Source organism: Patiria miniata, unplaced genomic scaffold, assembly GCF_015706575.1.
Source record: "Patiria miniata isolate m_02_andy unplaced genomic scaffold, ASM1570657v1 HiC_scaffold_5, whole genome shotgun sequence".
Classification (NCBI taxonomy): domain Eukaryota; kingdom Metazoa; phylum Echinodermata; class Asteroidea; order Valvatida; family Asterinidae; genus Patiria; species Patiria miniata.
The window spans coordinates 33326523-33354155 of NW_024037072.1; the positions used below are offsets into that span (position 1 = coordinate 33326523).

Sequence of the window (27633 nt, forward strand, 5' to 3'; positions counted from 1 at the left end):
GGAAATCTGGATGTCCATGGCTTTATGGGGCATTTGTCTTTGTTTTATTTTACGTTTTCATCAAGAAATGGAGGGAAAACATGCACAGTAATTAAGCTTATATATTGCAACTGCTTAGGTTTTTCAATTGCAAGGAGCACATGTGGGTCCTTGCAAAACTGGGAGCGCTGGCGAGAGTGTACGCGTACAGCGCCCTCTACGTCTGTCAAGTGTGCAGGCTGTCAAGAAACAAGATGGCGTCCCCCAGGTGTGTTGCGGATCCGGAGGTTTTGGAGTATCAGAGATTTCTCGATGATGGAGTCCGTACGCATTCTTCAGATGAGCAGGTAAAGCACTGAGTATCAGACTGAAATAGGGGGATAATGTCGATAGATTTGAGTGTTGAGGGGTTACTGTTTCACAGCAAACGAGAGCGGGGAGTTTGCAAAGTGACTGCAGCCTTGAACTTGGACTTGGTGCAGCAGGCGAAAAACAACTCAACGTGCTCAACCCTTTTGGCGATCGTGTAGTGTAGGACCCCTGTTTAGTTTCGATCCAATTAGTGTCAAGGGTGTTTTTTATTACCCAAAAATGACCTTTTTCCACCTAGAGCAGACTTCTTTCAATTCTAGTGATACCCTTTTTTGGAGTAATTGCAGAATACCCCGCCACTCGGAAATACACCCCTAAATTCTCTCTGGCTGGAATCACGAGGTTGGAATCACTGGAAAAGAAACAATTCAAGTCCATGCCAGCTACGCGGATACTGAGTGGGGGTCCATTATTTGAGAACCAAGCAACACAAAAGGAATGGGAGTTGCTGAAAAAAATTCTAAGTCCAAACCAACCACCCTGTTGGCGGCTACGCGGATACGGAGTGGGAGTCCCCTTGAATATGCTTGAGAACGAAGCAACACAAAAGGAATGGGAGTTGCTGAAAAAATTCTAAGTCCAAATCAACTACCCTGTTGGCGGCTACGCAGTTACAAAGTGGGAGTGCAATGGAGCATGACGCATAGTACATACAAGTAGCGCTGAGAATGTTTATTGAGGTCAACCAACCGTGACCTCGTAGCCGGCTACGAGGTGGATAGATCGAGTGGCGGGGTATTCTGCAATTGTGCCCCTTTTTTGTAATTTTGAACAGTTTCTTGGGGTAGAAATTATGATTTTCCTATGCGGTTTACTTTACGGTTGGGGCCGTGCGATTCAGCGCACCTTGCGCGTTCATGGTACGTCGCACGGTGATTGCCATCTTAATTTTCGTGGTTGCATTTTGTGTTAATGTCGCCAACTAGTTTGGTAGGTCAAATAATTTAAAAAGTGGATTTTGGGAAACAATGTTGCTACCTGACGCACTTTTTTTCTTCATATATCATCTCAATGAAGGTCAGTCATTGCAAAAATGATGATAAGACATGAATCTGGGACTGAGAAACATTTACAATTTTTGAGGAAATACTTCGAAAATTTTCTTGACTCTCCATAGACTTTGTACACAACCCCTGAAGTGGCGCGCGTCAGGTTGCAACATTATTCCCGAAACATGTTTCCTACCTCCATGCTGGAAATATTCAGCTCACTAGGGCTAGGCTCATGGAGATTCACCAGTATAGAGCTGGAAAGACTGCCTGACTTAATAACCAGAGGTTTTCATTTTTAGGTCCGATATTTTCCATTTTCATTTAACTTATCATTGTACAAGTAGGCTGAAACACTCCCCCGCATGACCAGGGACAGGAGTTTTATTGTACAACAAAGGATCAACTCAAAATGAGAATATGATCATAAATTCAATTCAGTTGACACTTTCGCCAATAAACCAATACAAAGTTGGATAATATAATACAGTGATATTTAAATGAATGGGAAAAAAATATGAAGGTAATTACCACCAGAAACACAATAATGCTTTGAATCTAATTATTTAAATGAAGATTAATAGAAAATGAAATTAAGAAAAGAGTATTATAGGAGAGTACACGGCTGTTCACATAAGCCAAGTCTTGTAGGTGGAACAGCCTGGACAGACTATACAACATAATCACAAGAACAAAATGACAGACACAATTGGACACACAGACAAAAGACTAATAAAACCAATGCAAGTCATAAACCAAGCTGATGCAAGATGAAAAAAAAAATGCACAAAGATAATAACGAAAACGAAAGAAAAACTAAATATTAATTTTTGTTGTTGTTTACTTGGCCTAATACTAAAGATGCAAATTTAGGGGTTGGGAGTGAGAAGAATATTTCACTCTTTCCATCGAAGCCGAATCCATGCGAGGTTTTAGATTTGTGAACCAAATGAAGTGGTTTGGTAGCTGGATAGGATAGACGCTTGTTTTAAGCATTGTAGCTGTGTGTTTGTTTATGCAACTCAAGTAAAATTTATAAACATGTTTCCATGCAGATTAATGTGGAAGAATCTGTGGCTGAAATGTTTGAGACGTTCCTGTTGTCTAGAGACGATGACCATCCAGATAAGACAAAGTAAGCTGGCCGATTAATGTTTCCTTCCTTTATTTCATTTTGATGTAGGCCTATTTAATCAAACGCAGTGGCTATCGTCACAGCAGTCAACTGTTTAATTCCCTGACCTGACAATATTCAACGTCAGGATCTTTATCTCTTGGAACCAGACTATCTTTTGCAGAAGGAAGAATTTTAATCTCCATACACCCCCCTCCCATCTCAAACCTCCAACAGACGTCCCATTTTCTGTCTCTCTCTGCGTCTATTCCCAATCTAAAATTGATTTTTTTTATTGATTATTTTACCCTATACATAGTCAATCGTAGGCTATAGTTTATAAAAAATTGAAGAGCGTACATAGCATTTTCCATCGTATCAACAATCTCAAAGCGCTTTACAATTATTCCCCTGTTCATCAGACCACGAGACCACGCGGCAGCCGATATATCAGTGCATATTCGGTCCTCTACCCTCACAGGTGGAGAGAGGCAATTGTAGTTCAGTGTCTTGCCCAAGGGCACAAACACCATGTTTCTGGCAGGGTTCGAACCCACGCACTTTCGTACAGGAGTCAAACACCGTAACCACTGGACCATGGCATTTATCAAAGAGCAAGTCAAAGCATAGTTGACATTATTTGAATTTTGATTCTAATATTTTGATCATTTCTTTGGCTAGGCCCAGGTTGCATCGGAAACGCCACATCAACTTCCTGTTGAAAGGCCTGGTGGCACTGTCCGAGTCCTATGAATGCTTGGATGCCTCCAGACCATGGATCTGCTACTGGATTCTGCACAGTCTTCACCTGTTGGATCAGCCAGTCCTGCCAGAGGCCAGCTCGGGGTAAAGTCATGCTGGGTTTTCCCGGTAGTAAGGATGTGACGTTTATACGTTTAAAAGTTTAAACGTAAACATTTCTAAATCCGTTTACAAATTTTCCACAAACGTTTAAACGAAAAGCAAATTATAAAAAGGGACCTACAGTCACACAGTCTTCCTTTGAGTTAAATCTACATAGCACAAATAATGAACAATGTTTTCAAACCTATTTAAACCTTCCAAGCACTTCAACACTTGATTACATTCGGGGCCCACGTAGTAAAGTTTTTACGTTTTCAATGATTGCCATTGTTGGTTTATAATGTCAATCACACCGGTCTGCGGACATAATGAACATGTGTCAGCCTTTGTGAATAGCTAAACGTTTAAACGATTCTGAAAATATTTTCTAAACGTTTACAAAATTTAACGTAAAGTCACATTCTTAATTGGAAGTGGTGTAATTGGCATAATAATATGAACACTCTGAGAGATATTTAAAACTTGCAGACAACAGGTAGACTATTTCAGTCACCATAATTCAATTTTGTGGACAATGCATCTCGTAATGGTGAAGAAACCACTAACCGTTTGAAACAAACCTTCAAAATGAAACTTGAGAACAACTCAGTGGCTGTAGCATTTTCACAGTGTTACAAACATCGTAATATTAAACCTCATGCACATGCAAGCACGTAATTGGAGTAAAGAATCCTGCTCAGGAACAAAAAAGGATCCAGTTCTTTCATTTTTGTTGCTAGTGGTGTAATGAAAACATTGTCCTCAGTAGTAAAGATTGTGATTTGATCATCCCAATCTCTTCACTCACACACAAGTCAACTTTTTTTGTCAGGATTATTATATTTTCTTCTCTTTTTTTGTCCAGGGTGGTGACATTTTTAGCCAGATGCCAGCATCCTGAAGGTGGATTTGGGGGTAAGAGATACATGAATGCTCACAGTGATTAACTCGCAGATTTTTCTTTATTGTCTTTCTTGTTAGCAAAGTTGTCGAGGAGTAGTGTGGCCTGGTGGTTAGGGTCTGTGGCTTGATCAGAGGGTCGGTAGCTCAAATCCAAGTCCCGGGGATGTGTTGTGTCCTTGGGCAAGCCACTTTACCTTGCCTTACCTCTTTCAACCCAGGAGTATAAATGGGTATTGCATTAACTGGGTAGAAACCTGCAATCAAGTTTCAAGCGTAAAAGAAACCATTCTTGGTCATTTATTGCCAAGCAAACTGGAAATAAACACAGCCTGATGAGTTTAATCAGGGTTTGACCTTAACTTTTTAAGCTCTGGCAACAGAGCTTCTATAAGTCACTCGGGTGTCGGTTGATCGGTTCCCCAAAATAATTGACCAAAAATTGGCCCCCTAAGTGACCCATAAAACTGTCAGTACCAAATTGTAACTGTCCACCAAAAAATTCAAACAAAATACATTAAATATTTGACAATTGTTTGTAACAATTCGTGGAGTTCTTTATGAATATTGTGTGCATGGAGGCAAGAAAATGTGGTAAATGTAACAGTCACGTGGTATGTAATGCGCTAGGAACTTAGGGACTTCTACACACCTGTAACTATACATTACCCCTGCCTCTGGCCCTGTGTCAGGTTTACGAGTCTCCATGGCCTATAGGGGTGAGGCCAAAAAAAGATAGTTCTGCTTCCGATTACATGGCATTCGAAAATAGGGTAGGTAGGCAGGGAGTTTGTTTTTTGGCAATTTTGTTTGTGTACGATCATATGGAGGCGTCTGCGTGTAGTCAAGGGTACAAGGTAGTAATTGATGGTTTTGGGTGTTGTGTTCTCATTTTTTCCCATAAAAAAATTAGGGTAGGGGCTGTCAATTGTCAATTACGACCTTGAAGTGAGTAATTGTATCATTTCATGCAATCGCACTTGTTTTTCGCTAGCCAGCCAGGCTACTGAAACGGACTCTTAACTAGCCCGCGGGCATTTTCACTAGCCCGCATGTTTTTCTTTTATAAATTATAGAGTGTCTCATAAACAACAATGTGCATACATCTAAAACGTGTGTCCTGAGGCAATCTTGTCAGTGTTTTTGAAAAACAGATCTAATAATTTAACCCTAAACAGTTAATAATATTAGACACAAATTGATCAGGTTTGCTTTCTGAATTTACATGTAATGATTTTTTTCTTCCTGTCCTTCCATCTTTGCCATAGCCCAATAATTTTTGACTCGCCAGCCGGGCTACTTAAGTAATAGTTTGGCTAGCGGGCTACCGCCAAAGTCGAACCCAGCTTCTAATATATATTGGCTTAAGCAAGACCGTACTTAATAAGTTTTTATATATGAATTTTTTTGGAAATTCAGCTCATGCATTTAGCAGAATCAGATGCTTAATATTTGGAATAGCCTGTACAGGTAACAGACACTGATAATCAGATGCCAGAATTGAGTTGAATTTTTGCGTATCTAACTTCTTATTTTCTAGGAGGTCCACACCAGTTTGCCCACTTGGCTCCCACATACGCTGCGGTCCTGGCCTTGATGACAGTAGGCACCCAAGAAGCCTATCAGGTTATCGACAGGTGAGAGCACAGACCAGTTGCAAATCTGGGGACCCACTACTGCATGTGCTGTAATGTCATTAACCAGTTTGCGTCAGAGGATGTGATAGCACGCACTGGCTGTTTTTATACACAGGCAAGGCTGACTGGTTAAAACGTCAAGATTGCCTTGACTCGCCTCCGGGTGATGTCTAAACACGCTAATCCCTTGTGCCTTTAGTACACACACACAAAGTCGGGAAGTCTGTGGAGGCCGACCGTGTGTTGATCTTGAATTTGCTGTTGTGCACGGCCCTATTGTTGTACAATTTAGGCTCCAGTGCACACCTCGGAGTATTGAAACATATGAGGTTTTGGCAAGAAATATCGTACAAATACTGTTGAATTGACTCTTGCGAATCAGTATTTGTGGCGTTTGGCTGTATATCAGAAGTTGGCTGGAAAATTGTGCCTTTTGCGAAAATCGAAATTTTTGGCAAAATAATCCCGGTGCAAAGTGGTTAACATGCATCTATGTTTGTAAATACTTTGTTGCAGACCCAAGTTACAGTCTTTTCTGATGAGAATGCGCTCACCAGAGGGGGCTTTTCGCATGCATGATGGTGGCGAGGTTGACGTGAGGTAAGTCTTCACTCGAATATTGCATACAGGTTCACACTCAGAATTTACTTGTGGAGGGGTGCTTGTTTTTTTGCCATCGAAGGAAAAATCGTTATGCATGTACATGTGCACATGCACATGTACGTACACTGTATATGTTTTACACCCATCGATCTCCATTTAAAGAATCTGGATAGCTCAGTCATCCATTCCGAGCTGCACAGAAAAGTGAAGCTACGCACTGGTTTCCGATCCCTCCATTCGAATGTAGGGAGGGAACCAGCCTCAACTACTCCCATTGTTCAAAATAATGAAAACAGAGTACCCTGAGGCTGAAAGTCGAATCTTGTTAGTACAAACTCTGTTAATACAAAATTCTGGTTGTAACAAACACAAAGCCTTAGTCCCGACTGTGCATTTATGTGCACAATGAATGGGACTGATGTTCCTCTTAATACAAAATTCTGTTATAACAAACAATCTGGCTAGGTCCGAACGAGTTTGTATTAACGAGACTCGACTGTATACAAAACTGCTTCTTTTTTTTGTAAACAGAAATTTTATATAAAATATATTTTGTTGCCATTTTAATTTTTTTGAAAACAAAACGTAATAATTTGTTGAGTAAAAATTGTAAATTAAATTAAATATCTTTCCTTACAAATCTATTGTTCTTGGAGTGTTAATATGGCTGATGGCGACCTCACTTCTAGCAGCCAACTCTAATTGGGTGAAATCTGAATGGGGTCCAATCTTATTGGGGTCAAGTCTAATCGGGGTCAAATATAAATGGGGTCAAATTGATCTGAATGCACAACTGGTCCACTGCAGTCTTTATTCCTGGTTGAAATCTCAGTCCAAATTGGAAATATATATGCACAACACTTGGAAAATGTGATGATAAACCTTTTTGATCTACATGTACATAACTGTAGTTTAAAGCCAAACCACTTGTTATAGAACATTTTTTAGTGACCACTATAGTCTGCGTGAACAGGAGTCTGTTTCAGATGAAGAGCTTTTGCATTGAAATCCCAGAACATCGCTTTACACTTACATACTCATTTGACGTCGTGAAACAGTTGTTGAAAAATTCCCTGGAGTTGAAATGAAATTGCGAATTCACGACGCAAACACTTGCCGTGACGGCACAAATTGCAATCCCGTTTGCTTTCGCGACGAGTATGAATTCTAATCTGAACAGCCAGCAGTTTTTTGTTGCTGCCTCAGAAATCAGATGAGGTGGCTTTTAAAAAAACATTTTTAACCGTTTTCTACATGTATTCAGCCATCAAGACATCTATTTTCATGTAAATTTAGATTCTTTTGTTTTTGAAATTTGGTTTTAAAGAAAAAAGAGGCGAGGATTTTACCAATGTATTGAATTTAACATCATCCTCATGTTAATATGCAAATTGTTTGCTTGGCAAACGAATACTCTGAGTACAACCAACAGTGACCGTTGAAATTTTATGTACTTTACATGTTGAGTAACTCTGCTGCTTTTGAGAATTGTACTTTTCATAATATTACTAGCTGTCTGAACATACATATGCAAAATATAGATAATCATATTTATAAATGTTAAAATATTTCAGAAATATAATATAACATAATGCAACTGCATAAAAGCAGAGTTGTAGTAAAATCCTCAAAAGCCAACAAACAGACAAGTTCATCACAAGTTCTGCAGTCTTGAGTCTTGTCACAAGAAAAATTGTCATAATCTCCAATAACCTGTGACTTTACTTGTGATTAAATTATGTGACTTGATTAAAAGACTTGCTACACAGCTCTATGTACATGTAAATATGAAGGTTTTATTCATTGGTCATCATCTTCACCATCAGACATGTCGTCATCTTCATCATCATTGTTTTCTAGCTCATCCAGTTCTTCCTCCTTCTCACCCTCTCCCACCGTCCTCCCATCTTCTTCATCATCATTTTCATTATCCTCATCATTATCAGTATCATCATCATCATCATCCCCATCCCCTCCTTGTCCCTCCCCCAGCTCATCATCATCTGCAGCATCGTAATCATCATCTTCATCCTTATCTTGCCTCTCAGCCTCCTCTCCATCATCATCATCATCTTCATCATTCCCAACTTCCTCAAATTCCTCTTCTTCAACTTCTTCAGCCTCACTGTCCCCCTGTGCCTCCCCATCCTCTAAGTCCTCCGCATCTTCAAACTCCTCTTCTTGCTCTCCATCCTCTTCATCCCCATCTTGGCTCGTTCCTCTCCCTTCATCATCACTATCAACATCATCATCCCCGATTTCTTCACCATCGTCTTCCTCGATTTCTTCACCATCATCTTCCTCATTATCATCTTCGCATCCATCAAACACATTGCTTCCTTCGTCATCGTCAATTCCTCCCAATTCCTCTTCCTCCTCATCCTGGAACTCCCCCTCCATCTCGTTGCCAGGGTGATCCTCCTCCCCCACCAGTTTCCCAGATGCAGTCCCTGTTTTTGTCTCCATCTTGTTGCTACATGTACATTGGTCTCCATCATGTGGCTGTTTCTGAGGAGTTGTCTTGACATGTGTCTCAACGCCAGGACTTTCCTTGGTTGTTACCTCCTTGCAGTTTGATGCATTCTGATGATCGTCTACATCCCTCGGATGTTGCCGTGCATCCTGGCTCTCTCTATCTTTAACTGTCTCATGTTTTTGAATGTCATCTCTCTTTGGTCTTTTCTTATCACGACTTGTAGATACCGACATTTTGGTGGGAGGTAGTCCAATAAGTTCATTTAGCATCTCATCTGATCGGAGCCCCTTCCTCTTTTCAAGGAGTTTGTCTGTTATTAACATAAAAAAAACCTTTGGTTATGAAAGAGACCAAAAGAGACTGAAGTACTTGTACAGTTTTTGTTTGCCAACCATTTAAATTCCTGAAAAGTGAAACAAGTGTTTTTTTTTTTATAAATCCAAATAGAGATGTATGTAAGTAAGTAAAAGAAGTATGTAACATACATACTTCTCATTGTATACATATGTATTTTGTATTGTTACCATGAAAGCTTTTGCGGGGATTGAAGTTCATACAAGTAATGTGTGGCCATGTACATGTACAATTGTACATGTATACAGAGTGGAAAAAAACCCCCCGAAACCCAAATGTCGGGACCATTGTTTTAGTGAAGTTCTGCATGTAGCACTTTCAAAATCTAGTATACGAAAGCCCCATTCGTAAGCTTTCTTTTAGTACAAAAATCATTCAAATCACTCATGTACTTTTCAAGTTACAGAATTTTTAACACAACCACCGTTTTAAGGTTCTGTCCACGGATCACAAAAAAGTTCAGTGTTCTTTCAGCAAAATGAAAACAAATCACATAGGGATGTGTGTGAATTGTTTTCGTTTTGCTGAAAGAACGCAAACCTTTTTTGTAATCTGTGGACAGAACTTTAAAACGGTGGTTGTGTTTAAAATTCCGTAACTTGAAAAGTACATAAGTGATTTGAACGATTCTTGTACTAAAAAAAAGCTTATGAGTTGGGCTTTCAAATCCGAGATTTTAAAAGTACTACATGCAGAACTTAGATAAAACAATAGTCCCGACATTTGGGTTTTTTTTTTTTTACTCACCCTGTATGGTAAACCTGTATGAAAGCAAATAATGAATGACAAAATTTACAGATTTTTTGCCGTCTATTTTTGGTGAACTGGTACAATAGACATACAACCTCATGACGTCACGCTTTGTTTTATTTGCCCATTCATATGAGAGCCAGGTGGGTTTTGCATCCCACCTGACTCTCATAGGAAAGTGCACATGTAAACAAAGTGTGACGTCATTAGGTCTTAGGTCTATTTAAAGTTGGAGTGACCTCAACTTTTTTATTGTTAGCTGGTACCCATCTCTTACCCATCATTTCAACACCCATGTACAAGTGTACCGGTCTAGAAGTCTCCACTTTCCTTTCGCCATGTTTAGGAAGACGATTGTTCTCAATGTCCATGCAAGTCTTTGGAACTTCAGTCCGGGGGCTAAAGTCCCAGCTGAAGTTTTGGCTGTGTGCAGCCGTTCGCCGACCTTGTCTTGATGTCTGGAAGAGGTCAAAGGTCGAACTCCTCTGCTGGTCTTTCCTTGTTCTCTTTCCAGTGCTTTTGCCGCTGGAGTTTGAGTTGGACAGTGATGGCAGGGACTGAGTTGCGCGACATTTGATGGTTGGGATGCCGATGGCCAATCCCAGTTTACCTTTGGAGGATGAGTGGTTGCCGCGGTGACGCTGTTGTCGGGCGGCATTCCCTCGGAGGCTTATCTTTGGGAGGGACTGAGATTCTAGGGATGGCGGCGGGGTGGCCGTGCACCGCAGTCGCCGGGACATCTCAACTTGGGGATAGGACTTGCCCCTGCGATGTTCATGTCGCACTAGAGTTCTGGGTAGCAGCGTGGGCATGATGCCGGCATTCTCTTGGCGGATTCCACCCCGGAGTGATTGCTCTGTCTTGAATCTCCTGCCGTGCTTGTAATCCCCGAAGAGAGATATCATTGTGCCATCCATCGGGGAATCCTTTTTATGAACCCTGGAACGGAGAAAAATAATTCTTTTAGAATTTCTCTCTCAGATGTTCGGTGCACTCTGTCACTCAGTTACAAAGATAGAGTAAGGAGGGGAAGGAATACATCAATTGCCATTGTAATATGCCCGGCATTCCAACAAAGATGATACGAGCTTGGACACATTTAGCAAGGTTCATTTTTGGGACTTTGTGCCCTACAAGCGCAAATCAGTGTGCATTGTTTCCCAGCCACGGAGCTCGCTCACAAAGTGTCATCTTCTGTTCGTGCACTGGGTCCATAATTAGATGTGAACATAATTTTAATTGCAGAAAATATTAGGGTTAAGATGACACATTTGCTCAGTTGCCCAGGGCAACCTAACATCCATCTGGCTAACTCGGTGAATTACCAAACCAGTTCCCACTGTACAGTAATTAACCCTTCTGCTATTTGAACAGTCACAGTCAGTCAAAAATCAATCCTCTTCCCCTGCCATGCCTTTTACACAGGCTAGTCACCAGCAGTCAGATCATATTTCAAGCAAGCACTGTGACTAGTCAAATTCAGTCAACGGACAAAAAAACAGGCAAGTGGTGGGCACAGCTGGCTTATCAATCACCCACAGTCAAAGCATAGCTGTATCAAGTTATAAACAGTCACAGCCAGTCAATCCTGCTTTATGTAGGCTGGGAGCTCTTAACTGTTGGAAACAGTCACTTGATTGATTTTGACTGAAAGGACAATGCACAGAATGTATGTTTGCATAGGAGGGTCAATTACACAATCATTTTGTTCACATTACAAAAATACAAACATATGTCAAAATACAACCTAAATATAATTCTATAGTGGTTAAGGCATTTGTTACTTAAAAATAGAAAAACAAATTTTTGTCAAACTGCTCACTGCTATGCTCACTGCTCACTGCAATCAGTACATGTATGCTCAATTATTCCGTTAGAATATACAGTGTATAGGTGTTACCATATGGATGAACCCTGGAGGAAGAAAAGAACTTGTCACGCCAGCTGCAACCTGCCTAACATGTCACTTTAACATGCCAGTGATACACTAAGCATCAAGGGTCATAGTGGCAGCATGATTTTCTGACCCGACTGTTGGCACTGCACTCGTGCAAGGTACAGGTTACGCATACTGTGTACACTGCAGCAAGATTGGGCTTCAAAGTACAATTCTATCGGCGGGGAATCAATAATTTCGGCCCACAATAAGCACTCGATCCGTCGACCCAAGGGCCGCCAATCTCTGTACATTGGAACTGATTGTAAGGAGGGTAACAGCTAAGGGTGTTTGTACAAGCAACAAGAGAAATCAATATTGGAATGTGTCAAATCCCTGCTAATTATTGATGATGTATGCTGAGGTGGGCTGGTAAGGTAATGCTGACTAAAACTGATCAGCCTGACTGAATGAGACCAACTTCATGTTTTGATTGTCATCATTTTCATTTGACATATTGTGTGGTTTTGTTGGGGGGGGGGGGGGGGTTTAGGCCCATCAGATACAGATACTAACCCCTGCAGAATATGATCTTTCTTATTATCACTATAACTACTATTTGTTATGACTTTTTGGGGGTGTCAGAGCGGGGGGGGGGGGGGGGGGGGGGGGGGGGGGGGGGGGGGGGGGGTTCGACCCCCCCCACCCCACCCCACCCCATCCATGCCTGCTGGTTCCTGACACTGAATTCAGGTTTCCAAAGTCCATCAGTAAATCGATAGTTTTAATCACGGCTTGAAATGTGTACAAGTACATGTATGGGCAGGGCAAAACTAGCTGATTTTTAACACAGGTTTGAGACATCATGCATGTGGATTTTTATCGACCAAGAAATTTAAAATATGGTTATTATTAACAAAATCAAAACAACCAAAATTTTGGTGATCTCCGGATGAATGTATGCGGCCTACTGGTACCAAAAAATCTACAGACTCTTTACCCCCCCCCCAAAAAAAACCCCAGCCTCGTATAGGCAATGCTGTTATTAGACGGAGAAACGCATGCGTCCTTTATGCCCTTCTTAAATGTTAAGATAGTAACAAATGGTTTATAAGGAAGATTGAAAAGATGACAAAAGTTACATATGTACATGTAAGACTTGAAGATTTGCAAGGTGAAGATAGCAGTCAGATAACGCCATGACAAATCTCTTTTTGTAACTTTGTGAGGTTCTTCTAAGAACTTCACAAACGCACAAAAAAAGTTGTAACAATGCTACCGTAAACCTTTATCCTAAAGTTATACTCGGACAACATTTCTGAGTCCATTTGTGGCAAGGTACAAATTACTTTTGTGGTGCATCCGAATAGTAAGTAATCTAGGACAAGCCAGCATGCAATAAATAATCAACAAATTAATGCAGCCTATGGAAGTCATGATGCAGGTACATTGATATAAAATAAAATTTGAAGAAACAAAAAGCAACTGGACTAGTAGAGACGACATGTCAGCACTCGGGTACTTGGGTATCCAGTTCGAGTGCACAGCTCTACTCATTAATTAGTTTTTCAGTTAAAAGTAACAGCTGAACTGTTGAACTTTGTTAGAAATAAACTATATTTGCATTTTCACATGTAGTTAATTAAACTCGGATCCATTTCGATATGAATAATTTTTTTTTTCACATGATTAACAAATTTCAAATTATACCTTGTTTACATTTTTACATTTATATGTTATTACCCATTATATGTATTTCAAAAGTTACTTAATATCACAATCACAGTAAGCACAAGAAACACACATACACCACAAAATGCTTACCTTAAATTGCTGCCCGAGTTGATAAAACCTTGACCATTATTTTCCAAAATCCTTGTTCACTGTCCCCCAAAAAATTCTACTGCAGTGGCTATAAATACATCAATGTTTTCTTAATTTATAACCATCAACAGCAACTTTGGGTATCCAGGAAAAGTTAAACTATCAAAAACTTCCAAAGAGTCCCACAGTAAAAGTTTCACGACGTGTAGTTGAGTTGTCCTGCAGTAGATGCACTTGTTTGAGGAAAAAATCTCCGATGATCAGTGCTCAGTTTGGATAGGCAGTATTTATCACTTGGCAACTTATCAGGAATTCCAACAAGTGTCTAATCTGCTCTAAGAGCCCATCATACACCTCTTTACGCTTCCAACAGCCGCTTCTTGCCACTTCTGTGGACTCTTGAAGACATCTTTTCTTCCCAACAACACAAACAACAACTAAATGCTCAACACTTCTGAATGCAGCCACTGTCCTTTGTGGGAGTTGCATAGCTACATGTACTGTACATGGTACATCACTGCACGGTAGAGCGACTATAAATGCTGTTTTTTCCCTTGTTCTGAACCAGCGGGCTTCGACTAAGCCCTCCTGGGGTGCCAGAATGCCTGAACTTTTGAGCACCTTCCCCCTAAATTCTATTGTGGGTCACTCATGGGTGTCTAGCTCTTTTATGGTTTTCTATTGACAATCGGCCATGATCACTCAAAAAGTTGTTACTGGAGTTGTGAAACCAAAATGTCTAGTTTTAGGGTTGTATGTACTTTTATTGGATTAAAATGTAGTTTAGTGGAGTAGACACCCAAAAAAATGGAAGCATAGTTACATTTTGGGAAGGAAATCAGAAGAAAAATGAAGACTTTTATCGAAACGTTGTGATCATAGACTCACAATAATGAGTTGAGCCTAGAATCAGCTTGAATCTTACAACTTATGAGTATCGTTGGCATGTTTCATATTTTCATGCCATCATAGTTTTGTTGACATTTTCTGTTCATTTAAAACCCAACTCATAGATGTACAAGAAACATGCATGATTCAGTTTCACAGACATTTAACCTTACAATTTAACCAGTGCCAATATTCAAAAAAAAACTGGACACGGCTTTAAGACACATAATTTTTTTCCCTTATGGCCCAGGAAAGTTTTCAGTTAGTTGTAGCTGTTGTCATGGTGACAGTACTCCACTTGTGAAGCTCTAAGGTCAATTTCATGGTCAAAGTGGCAAAGTAGTTGACCCGTATAGTTGTTTTATTGGGGTGAATTTCAGTGGTTTTGTTGATCAGTTCACAACCTCTTGTTTGACAACAGGCATTTCATTCTCTTTCCTAATACCAACAAACCCTCAATTCGACCTCTGCCCACTTCTGTCTCATGTTGCAAGAACGCCTCACATACATGTATTTAACAAATATCAAATATAAACAAATATCTATGAGTATAGATGCAAGAAACAAAAACAAAACATGCAGCAAAGAGCATTTAATTTTCTGAAAATGAACTGTTTAAATTATGATTTTTTCTGTCTTTTTAAAGCTAGGTCCAAATTTGCCGGCTATCAGTGTCACTAAAAAAATAAGCTTTCTGAAAATATTACTTGATTTGGTTTGGATAATATTGACTGAATTGATTTGGATACTATCGACTGATTTGATATGTTGGTGGATTTGATTAGGATAACATTGATTGATTTGATTTGTATAATATTGACTGATTTGATATGTTGGTGGATTTGATTAGGATAACATTGATTGATTTGTTTTGTATAATATTGACCGATTTGATTTGGATAATGTTGATTGATTTGATTTGATTTGGATAATATTCCTTGATTTGATTTGATTTGATTTGGATAACATTGATTGATTTGATTAGGTTAATTTTACTTAATATGATTTGGCTAATATTGACTGATTTGATTTTTGATTTGGATAATATTGATTGATTTGAATTGATTTGGATGATATCAACTGATTTGATTTGGGATAATATTGATTGATTTGATTTGATTTGGATACTATTGATAGTTTTGATTTGGATGATTTTCGTTGCAGGGGTGCTTACTGTGCAGCTGTAGCAGCCAGAATAACCAATGTGGCAACGCCGGAAATGTTTGACGGCACAGCCGAATGGATCGCAAGGTGAGAATTAGTTTCTTGGCGAGGCACATGCTCACTAAAAACTCCATCGGTCATGGAATGTTTTGAAAGGTGGTTGAACACACAAAAAATGGCTTCTTTAAAGATATAGTCCATCATTTGTAATTTGTGCATTTTGTTTGTTTGAAGTGCAACAAAAGTGCTCAAAATCTAAAGAAGGGTATTGAACAACTAACCTAATTAGCTAATGAAGTTTCAGCTCAGCTTCAGCTGTATATTCCGAGAAAAACAGCATTCTAGGATCTCAATTTCAAATCAAAAGTTGCTGAATCATGTTTTGAATTGGGCATGAATTCGGCGTCCGAGACACGTTCTCACTGAGCCGATTGCAGCTGCGCGATGTCGCGCACTGATCCGACGAATTATAGCAACCGCGTGTGCGTCGTGCCAATGCTTGCGCACACTTCGCCGAATAACAAAACGAACTACTAATTTAAATTTCCTACGGTGCGTCTTAAGAAGCACCGTTGGAAAGGCCTTCTTTCGTTGATTACTTCAAAATGACAGCTTGCCAGAAAGAATAATTTCACAGGGAGTTTAGTCCCCTTACTATCTTTCAACCAAGTATGTTTTTCAACAATAATTATGCCAGTTACTTTTCGGATAGCTGCAAATGATGGACTATAGCTTTAAGACGCACCATTGGAAAGGCCTTCTTTCGTTGATTACTTCAAAATGACAGCTTGCCAGAAAGAATAATTTCACAGGGAGTTTAGTCCCCTTACTATCTTTCAACCAAGTATGTTTTTTAACAATAATTACGCCAGTTACTTTTCGGATAGCTGCAAATGATGGACTATAGCTTTAAAATTGTTTATAAAAATGTCCACACTCTTGCCATCTGAACAGAAATTGATTCTTGCTGGCATGGTTCAGTTTCAGATTCTTGTCAGAATGTAGCAAAAAAAGGTGTTCAGCCATGGGGAAAAGTGTCCTAAACTTCACAATCGAAACAAAGAACAAAAACAATGGCTTTTTCGACAATTTGGCGAAACAGCCAAATGGTATTGAAATACAGGGAATATGAACTGGGAGATAAAACAACAAAATATTCATTTAAAAAATAACAAGAAAATGAGCCAGTGAAAAAAATTGAAATAATCGTGTGCAAGTAAAATCAGTAACTTAATGTAAAAAACAAATAGGTAAAATGTCCACCTTCTGAAAGTAGGCCTCACAACGAAGGGAGAAAATGTACACCTTTATTTTATTTAATTTGTTGTAATCTTTTAGGGTAGTCCATTTCAGTTGACAAACTTAACAATTTAAAAACCTACAACTTACATCAAATTAAATTTAATAATTAAATATAAATACAAAAACACGACAAATACACTCCTGCTGTCCTGGGTGACTGATCAACAGGTGATTTCAAAACAAATTCCAAAAACCGTCTTATGCCAAGGTTGAATTCAGTGGTGCCATGAGATGCCCAAGAATGTGCCATTGCTACTTGTACCTTCCCTTTCAGCACAAAGTCCGTGTTGATTGTGACAGCTTAAAGAAAAACAAGGCAATAATTACACAAAATCTCAAATAAACATAAATTTGTATATTTTCCATTATTGTCCTTATTTTAGAAGTAAACTTAAGAAAGGATCAAAAGCAACATACAAAATAAACTGTATGGAGCAGGGACTGAACCTGCAACCTCCGGATTACCGCACCGATGCTCTACCAACTGAGCTATCCAGCCCTATGTTGGCTGGTTTCCAATTATGTCGTTATCAAGTCTGACTAGCGCCCTTGAACAACGATATTGACAAACTGGGAAACTGCCCACATACAGGGCTAGATAGCTCAAATGGTAGCGCACTGGAAAGGTAATCCGGAGGTCGCAGGTTCAAACCCCGCTCCAGTCAATTTCTTTGTTCAAATTATTATATCTGAACCTTTGTTTCCCTTTGTGGTCACTTGATTAAAACAAAAAAATATCCACACATGGACTTTTCATCGGCTTTGTTGTTGGCTATTTTTGTGTTTTGTTTTGGTTATCTATCCTATAGTTGCCAGTCGTATGAGGGAGGTTTTGCAGGACAGCCAGGTATGGAGGCCCATGGAGGCTACTCCTTCTGTAGCGTAGCTGCCTTGGTGCTGCTGGGTCATGAGAGGCTATGTGACACAGAAGCGTTACTGGTGAGACCTTGACACAGAAATCTCTGAAATGCTTTCGCTCCGGACAAAATGTCTGAAACATGAACAATGGTGATGATATTTCGGATATTTTGTAACTGTTTCAGACATTTTAAGTCTGAAACATAATCTTATCTTACAGTTCAGACATGTTGAATGTCTGAACCATTAACCTGTTAAAACCATTTACGTTTCAAACATCTTGTTAGCCTCAAAATATCTGAAGTGTAAGCTTAACAACAAGCTGGCCTGTCAGTCAACTGGAAATGTGAGAAGCTTAACAAGGCCAATTTCTTGGTAGGGTTAATTTGAGGTTTACAGGGTGTCTGAAACGTATGTTGTTTTTACAGGGTTACATACAGTGTCTGAAACAGTGACCAAATATCTGAAAAACAATCACCATTGACCACGTTTGTACATTTTGTCTGGCACAAAAGCTCGTCAGACATTTCTGGTTCCTAGTGTGAATTTGTTTCCTGTAAGATTCGGGTGAGGTTAAAGCCATTGTGACATTCCAAAAAAACTCACAAGGTTTGAAAAACAAAACATTTCATGAATGGGATTGTTTTCTTAACATGACTCGCTTGACACACACAACTGTTTTCACACAACTGAGAGCTGTAATTCCCTGAATTACATTTCTATATATAGAAATGTACCTGTTGCTTGCTAGTGATACATGGTTGGTGATGGCACATAATTGCTGCCATTACTAGGGTGAATTTTGCAAGCATCCATGGCTGAAAATCAAGAACAGAACATGCATGCAACTACACTGACGAGAAGTGGAGAAGTGAATCATTGCTCTCAAACTCGGCCACAATGCATTTAAGGTCTATATTGTAAAGACCTGAGACCATAGAAAACTGCTACAGAGTCAAGTGAGAATTTCTGACATCAAGCCTGGGCAAGTATTATACAAATATAGCATCGTTTGAGGGTGGATAGTCGATATTAGAAATATTAGAAACATTGAAAGTAGAGCCTGTAAGTTGACCTCAAAGCCAGTGAGATTTTACGAGAATACAACACATCTGGTACTGTGTATAGGATCTACAACATACATCCTATTTTTTTGCATTTATCTTGTGTCCTATCTGGGCCCATTCAATCAAGGGCAATAAATGGATATTTTGATTGAAAAGAAAGCATTACAATTTACAACAAATTGAAAATATTGCGAATTCATGACGATTATAAAATTCAAATTGTTGACCCCAACTTCCGTTCAATCCATCATGCAGATAACAAATGGGTAAATTTGGACACAGGAGTCTGTGACTGGAGTTTGGTACCATGATTTTTACATAAAAAGTGAACATGGCTGGACTGGCGAGACTTACACACGCTATTGACAAACTAGTTTTCAAGTGGAAGCTGAGGGAACTAGTTTGTCAGCTTCCAATACCGAGGGTAGTCTGAGTATCAGCCGTTTTCCACGGAGCCAGTCTCCGTATAAAATCTGATATATCAAAGCTTGCAGATTTATGCGATTAATTGGAGTCAACTTTACTAAATCATGACGTCATTTCATTCCTAAATCAGGACTAAATGTTTGATTGGCCAATTGAAATGCAGTGATTTGTAATACAACAACAGCGAGGCGCGTATCGCGTAACATGATATGTGAGCGCGTGACCACAGCCTTTGTTGCTGTGTCTAGGTTTCTTTTTGTATCCATGTCTGTGACGCGACAACGGGTGAATGACCGAAGACCCGATATAGAAAGCGCCCGCTGATTGGCCAAAATCTAGAGGTCAAGATGCGGTTGTCTTGCATAATTAATCAGCGAATCTGCTCAAAAATTACAGACAATGGCTCCAGCATTTTGCCGCGAGTCATTTTGGACATCAAATTGGCTTCACATAGTGCAATCACATGAGATACAAGGTAGCCTTTCAGTTGAGCTCTTGTGTTCCTCCCCAAAATGGCAGAGATGGTTGAGCAACCGACAGATGAAGTATGAAGGAGGTTTCCAGGGACGGACCAACAAGCTAGTGGATGGTTGTTACTCCTTCTGGCAGGCTGGTACCTATCCGCTCATCCACAGTATACTAGGAGCTCACAAAGATGCTGCGCTCAGTGCTACTGATTGGATATTTGACCAAAGTATGTCTTACTTGTGTTACTTTGAAGAGAACAGTTTTTTAATGTTAAGAATTTTAATTTTTACCTGAACAATCCACTTGTGTCTCCTTTGTTTATTCTATGTATGTAAGACAGTGCATGATTCAGTCAGCACAGATTTTGATTAGCCCTCCTCTGCAAACCTACATTCTGTGCCAAGTAGTCCTTTCAGTCAAAATCAAGTAACTTTTTTCAACAGTTAAGTATTCCCAGCCTACATAAAGCAAGATTGACTGGCTGGGACTGTTTATGTAACTTGATACAGCTTTGCTTTGACTGTAGGTAATTGATAAGCCAGCTGTGCCCACAACTTGCCTGCTTTGTCTGTTCATGGTCTGTTGACTGCGTTTGACTAGTCACAGTGCTTGCTTGTATGTATGATCTGTGCTGGTAACTAGCCTGTGTTAAAAGTATAGCAGGGGAAGTGGATGGAAATTTTGACTCGCTGACTCTTTAAATAGGAGGGTTAAGCACTGTGGTTGACCATAGTTTACTGATAGCTGTGCACATCATAAAGCACAACGGGGAGCCAGGACCAAGGAGTTTCAAGATGACATTTTGACCAGCGTTTGACAGAGACATTTACACATTGTAATTAGTGCGCAATCATAAGTTAACATCACAAATCAACCAGTAATCAACGAATGGTCCTTGCCCGAACTTGCGCGTTGGTGTTTGAGAGGAACACACCTAGCAATGACACTAACTAGGATCAAGTTCAATCAAGAACCACTTGCTAACTAGTGGTTGATAAGTGATATATCTTGGTATTTGAGAGGAACACACCTAGCAATGACACTAACTTGAATCAAGTTCAATCAAGAACCACTTGCTAACTAGTGGTTGATAAGTGGTATATCTTGGTGTTTGAGAGGAACACACCTAGCAATGACACTAACTTGGATCAAGTTCAATCAAGAACCACTGGTGAACGAGTGGTTGATAATAATAATAATAATAAGACAGTCTTATATAGCGCAAAACATAACCGAGGGAAATCTCAATGCGCTTAACAAAGCAAACATAGGTAAGCAAAAATTACAGTGAATGAGAGTAGGCCAATTGAAACAGATGGGATTTGAGGTTAGATTTGAAGTTGTCTATGGTTGGAGCTGTTCGAAGTGGGGATGGAAGGGCATTCCACAACTTGGGAGAGACGTGTGAGAATGCCTTTGAGCCGTATGATTTGGTCCTTGGTATAGTTGTTGTGAGGAATCCCTGGGAAGATGAACGGAGAGATCTGGGAGGATGGTGTGGTTGTAGCAGCTCAGTAATGTAGCTTGGAGCAGTTCCGTTTAGGGCCTTGAAAGTAAGCAGAAGGGTTTTGTAGCGAATGCGCTGCCGGATGGGCAGCCAGTGGAGGGATTTGAGGGTTGGAGTGATGTGGTTGCATTTCTTGAAAAGGGATACCAGACGGGCAGCTGAGTTTTGGATGCGTTGGAGTTTGTCAATTTCTTTGTCTGGGAGGCCAGTAAGTAGGCAGTTGCAGTTGTCCAGGAGAGATGTAACTAAGGCGTGGACCAGGATTTCGGTGGAGCGTTTATCGAGAGATCTGCGAATTTTGCCAATTCGCTTCAAAGCAAAGGATGCCTTTCGACATACAGCGTTGACCTGTGGACGCATAGTAAGGTGGCAGTCGAAAATAACACCTAGATCGCGGACTGATTCGGAGGGTGTAGCTTGGAAGTCGCCAGCAGTCAGATGGGGGATTTTTATGCTTCCTCTGGCATGAGATGAGAACTTTTGTGCTAGTTCTTTCTTTGAGTTGTGGAGGGGTAGGACCTGAGGAAGTTGTTCTGATGTCAAGCTCCGAACAATCCGGAAGAGGTCACTCTGGCTGCTATTTGTTATCTTCTGTCGTTGGTATCGTGTCTTTGCGGCTTTCAGGGCAGTATAGTACTCCGAGAGGGACTGATGCATTGCTAATTGGTCAACAGCTAAGTTGGACTTCATCCATTTCCTCTCTTTTGAGCGCTTCTTGCGTTTCAGCACTCGCAGGGAATCGTCGTACCAAGGGGCATGTGGACGTAGCTGAACCTCAGTTGACCTAACCGGGGCGTGGTGGTCAAGGGTGGTCTTAAGTGTGTGGTTGAACAGGTTGACTTTGGAGTCAAGAGCCAGGCTATCCGTTTGATTTACTCTAGCGAATGAGTTTTCAATGTCGGACTTGAAACTTGTAATATCGATGCCCCGGAGGTTGCGGAAACGGACTTTGGTTTTTGTGGCTGCAGGACGTGAGAGGGCAGCACTGAAAGTGACAGATGCATGATCTGACGGCATGGCGTTTATTACAGATACACCTTCAACACAGTGTTCATGTTCACTCACGATGAGCAAGTCGAGTGTATGCCCGTGCGAATGGGTTGGCTGTGATATGAGCTGCTTGAGGCCAGCAGAAGAGAGCAGGTCGTTCAGGGACTTTGTTTCTGGCTTATGTGAGCAGTCAACGTGGATATTAAAGTCACCGCAGATGACAGCATGACTTGTGAGGAGGTTGACGGTTTCAAGGAGCTTTGAGAACTCGCCGAAAAAGTGAGATATAGTGAGACCTTTTCCTGCAATGGGTGGTCTGTATATTGTGACCAGGGTGAGTGGGTCACGTTTGTGAGAGCTGATGGTGACCTCCAGGCATTCGAATGTTTGGAAGGAGTGGACTTTGGTGGTGGTTTTGTAGTTCTTACGCAGAATGATGCAGATCCCGCCACCAGATTTCCCCTTACGTGGTAGCTTCAAGAGGCAATAATCTGGTAGAGTGTTTATGATATCTGCCAAGACGGGGGCATCACGATCGTCGCCCTTGAGCCAAGCCTCTGTGATAGCCAGGATATCAAGATTTTCAGACATGATGAAGTCACAGATTTCAGTAGTTTTTTTCATCATGGAGTGTGCGTTCCAAAACGCCACTCTGCTGCGTGGTATATGACGAGTGTTGATCAAGGGAACGGTGATATTGTTTGTGAAAATAGGATGCTCATTGTAGCATTGGCTTTGTTGTGGTCTCTCTGTGTTTGATATGATCACAGGGATACGTTTCTGTCTCTTTTCCCATGACCTTCCACCTCTTTTTGTGGGTTTCGACGAGGATATCCCAAGGTTTTTCAGTGCCACATACACCTCGGGAGAAACTCTGTTCTTGACCAAGCTAAAAGGCTTGAGTTCATCTCCCCTGTAGTGGTACCTACATGTACGATGCAAACAATTCATGGTACCCAATGTGAATAGAATCACTACAATAGAGAACAATGCAGAGTTACCCATGCCTGCAGATGAACCCAGTCATGCTGCGTGGTGAAGACTGAAGGCAGAGATTCAATGGGGATTACTGTACTGTTGTGGCTATGGGCTGGCTGTAATAGTAGTATGGCGGCTCACTGGTGCAGTGTAGACTCACATGCAAAATGTTCAAACACTGAGTCAAGGAGATGAGGGTTACCAACGGCACTCAGAAGTGTCAAGCAAAATCCATATCACCAATGGAAGAGCTGGTAGGTAACAGGTTGAGGTTTTTCTCAGGTAAACGATTGCAAAAGTAACATAGAGCAGACAGAAAACGGGAGTGCAACCTTTCGGCGCAACTCAAAGTAGTTCTAACAATGATAAGTGATATATCTTGGTATTTGAGAGGAACACACCTAGCAATGACACTAACTTGGATCAAGTTCAATCAAGAACCACTGGTGAACTAGTGGTTGATAAGTGGTATATCTTGGTGTTTGAGAGGAACACACCTAGCAATGACACTAACTTGAATCAAGTTCAATCAAGAACCACTTGCTAACTAGTGGTTGATAAGTGGTATATCTTGGTGTTTGAGAGGAACACACCTAGCAATGACACTAACTTGGATCAAGTTCAATCAAGAACCACTTGCTAACTAGTGGTTGATAAGTGGTATATCTTGGTGTTTGAGAGGAACACACCTAGCAATGACACTAACTTGGATCAAGTTCAATCAAGAACCACTTGCTAACTAGTGGTTGATAAGTGATATATCTTGGTGTTTGAGAGGAACACACCTAGCAATGACACTAACTTGGATCAAGTTCAATCAAGAACCACTGGTGAACTAGTGGTTGATAAGTGGTATATCTTGGTGTTTGAGAGGAACACACCTAGCAATGACACTAACTTGGATCAAGTTCAATCAAGAACCACTGGTGAACTAGTGGTTGATAAGTGGTATATCTTGGTGTTTGAGAGGAACACACCTAGCCATGACACTAACTTGGATCAAGTTCAATCAAGAACCACTTGCTAACTAGTGGTTGATAAGTGATATATCTTGGTGTTTGAGAGGAACACACCTAGCAATGACACTAACTTGGATCAAGTTCAATCAAGAACCACTGGTGAACTAGTGGTTGATAAGTGATATATCTTGGTGTTTGAGAGGAACACACCTAGCAATGACACTAACTTGAATCAAGTTCAATCAAGAACCACTTGCTAACTAGTGGTTGATAAGTGGTATATCTTGGTGTTTGAGAGGAACACACCTAGCAATGACACTAACTTGGATCAAGTTCAATCAAGAACCACTGGCGAACTAGTGGTTGATAAGTGGTATATCTTGCGCCTGCACAAAGCATAAAAGAGCTCTCAACACACTGTGTGCTACAAACCATCGACAGTGTATCTATAGACATTTATCATCAACAGAGTCTTGCACAATTACAAAGGGATCACACTGCTGTTAATGACATCGTTCTTTGCATTATTTGGTTTTGTGAGAAAAGATGTCGTGTTTGCTTTTCAGTGTCGTTGCAGGAGTATATTCTTTTGTGCTGTCAGCATAAACATGGAGGACTGGTCGACAAACCTGGCAAGTAAGTTCTTGTGGTGCTTGTGATTGTTGTTCTATTTAAAAACACGACAAGGCAAGTCTATTAAAGCTGGTCCCAAAGCACAAAATTCTGGTGAAAGCTCAATTCTGGTGAATAATGAAATTTGGTCCAAAATTGAAGTGGCGCATTTGAACAAATCTAAAAAATATCCAAGTGAACATTTAGGATTTCCTTTAAAGTTGACCAATTCTGATAAATCATTATTACGCCCTATCCCACTCACATATCCAACTATATGCTCTTCAAAATAAAATTGGAAAATCAGCCAAACTAAATTTTCTCCCTTAACTTTGTAACAGCTACAAAGTAAACTCAAGGTTTATGAACGGGAGTATTTAGAGCTTGCTGAGTAAAACTTTTGCTCTAGCAAGGCGCTAGAGGCGAAAAATCAAAATGCGCCACGTTAGGGGCCGCACCATGTTAGGGGACGTCAACAATATGATGTTATGCTACATCACATAAATGAACAGGCAGGCCTCACAAAACTGGTCCCATACCAGTGTACCAGTGTAAGTCACAAGCGATAGTGAGAAAGGTAACCAGTCTAAGTCATAACTGACAATCAGTCGGGGAGTCAGTCAGTCAGTCAGTTGGTGAGGTGTAAAGAGGGTGCTTAGCTGGCCCTCTGGAAGAAGCAAAAAAATGTACATGTACTTGAAAATTAATTTTGTCTTGCTAGCATCTATTCATTGATTTCATTGGCAGGGCTCGTGATTTTTACCACACCTGTTACTGCCTGAGTGGTCTGTCGGTTGCTCAACACTTTGCTGCAGGGAAGCTGGCCCACAAACTCTTAATGGGACCACCTGAAAATGAACTGGTAGGACTTCCAAAAGTTGTTTTGGAAAAAAAAATTCTATTAAGTTTCAAATTTTGAGTGTGACTTGATATGTCCATCACATTCTCTTTATGAAAAAAAGTATTTGGAATAATTTGGCTGTTTTTCTGCAAGTAACCAGGCAGTTGGTTTAATCTGAGATAGATAGGTTCGATTTTAAGCTTTTTTTAAAGTCTTATTGGAGAGAACAGGCTTCCAAAACTAACAACCTGTTCTTTTAATCAACCTTTTGTCTTGCTCCCAACAGAAACAAAGCCATCCACTGTACAATATAGGCTTGGAGCCTGCCTATCATGCCAACCAGTATTTTGCCACCTTGGCTGTACCAAAATGAAGGGCCAATCATCTTCTAGGTGCACAGGGACCGATGAAGAGATATGACCCACCGTATCTGCTATGCTTAAGTCTGCCCTCGTCTGCATTAGAGTTCCAACCTCAGTTCTCTCTTTAATTTACTACACGCAAGTTTGATCAAAGACTGTTTCACCGTTGTTCGAATAATTCTGATCAAATGTACGTTAGTTGATGATGGCTGACTGTTTGAGTCCACAAATTTGCATCAGCTTTACGGAGGTTGGTCCCTGGTTTAGGTTACCAGTAGCTGCACACATCTTTGGGTGCGTCCGTTTAGCTCACCCGGGTCGACACGGGTCAGCCCCGTGCCGTTCGATTAGCTCTGACGTCATTCTCGGGGCTCACCCGGGTCAGCCACCACAGACCCTGCTCGTGAAGCAGAGTCAGTGTTGGAAATACGTCACACGCATGCATTGTTCATTCAAAGAAGTATGGCGGCGGAACAGCGAAAAGTTCAAGTGAACTTAAAAATTAAATATATTTGAAGTCTAAAGGTAATTGTTTATTGAGTTCATTGCGACTATAATTCATAGACATGAGGCTATAATTCCAGTCCAAATTTTTTGAGTTTGCTATTGACTAAAAAGCAGGGATGTTTGATGTGAACGCCAAGTATGAAAAGTAGACAATGCTTTGTTTCCACTTATGAGAGCTCCAATGGGAGGAACACACTGCAGCACGCAAAGTAATATTTTACCATTACATCCTAGGACAAGGCATTGTCTTTCCCTTTATTCCTATAATATAACACTCACCCATCGACTAAGCACACAGACTTACAGTCAGGTTGGTGTAGCGGTACTTTCCTCGCCTCTCACCGCTGTGACCCGGGTTTGATTCCTGCCCGGGCCAATATGTGAATTGGGTTTTCAGTCCCTGCCTGATTCCTTGGGATTTCCTCAGAATATTCTTCTTGGGTTTTCCTCCCACATCTAAAACTGAAATTTGTTCATATTGTCTTCTCTTTACTGGGCCCCATGGGAGACCTATGGGTTCCACTGAATGGACTACCCAGTTAAAATAGTAAATAAATAAAGTAAACAAACATTCGAGGATCGTTTGTAACGTTCCAGGACAACCAAGAATCTGTTGTTCTCTCTTTGTGTTGTTGACCTCGGGATGAATGTAAGAAACGAGTGCACTGTATCGCAGGCATATGGTTCGAAGTACTTGTAACATATATGTTCTTGATGAGCTTGCAAAACTTCAGCATTTCCACGAGAGCATTAAGGGCCGTCAGCAATTCCTCCCATTACTTATGCAAGGAGTCAATAGCCAAGTGTTTAGTGTGTAGCAGTGTTTGTTGCAGTGGCATTATGTGCATGTACATGTATGTGCATGCACCTCTCAGTGATTTATACGTACATGTAAAACAATATTTCAAGTGTTACACGTCCAGCGTTGGCATTGAGTGCTTTGTTTTTGCCTAGTAAAAGTTGCTGTCGCATGACCACACCTCGTCC

The 27633-nt window shown here is 40.6% G+C and overlaps 2 protein-coding genes across 2 annotated transcripts; one reads left to right on the forward strand and one right to left on the reverse strand.

Moving 5' to 3' along the window:
* Positions 1 to 192: 192 nt before the first annotated feature.
* LOC119741041 (protein farnesyltransferase subunit beta-like) lies at positions 193 to 27011 on the forward strand. Its single transcript, XM_038216642.1, has 12 exons — positions 193 to 326; positions 2396 to 2475; positions 3136 to 3300; positions 4163 to 4212; positions 5738 to 5834; positions 6351 to 6434; positions 15770 to 15856; positions 17881 to 18010; positions 19942 to 20116; positions 24891 to 24960; positions 25684 to 25798; positions 26064 to 27011. Exons 1-12 carry the CDS (start codon positions 234 to 236, stop codon positions 26148 to 26150), a joined length of 1233 nt encoding a protein of 410 aa, XP_038072570.1. The 5' UTR covers positions 193 to 233; the 3' UTR covers positions 26151 to 27011.
* On the reverse strand, positions 7209 to 14517 carry LOC119741040 (spore wall protein 2-like). Its single transcript, XM_038216641.1, has 3 exons — positions 13718 to 14517; positions 10295 to 10956; positions 7209 to 9223 (listed from the first exon to the last, which is right to left on the reverse strand). The coding sequence occupies exons 2-3, from the start codon at positions 10932 to 10934 to the stop codon at positions 8238 to 8240; spliced, it is 1626 nt and encodes a 541-aa protein (XP_038072569.1). The 5' UTR covers positions 10935 to 10956; positions 13718 to 14517; the 3' UTR covers positions 7209 to 8237.
* Positions 27012 to 27633: the final 622 nt, after the last annotated feature.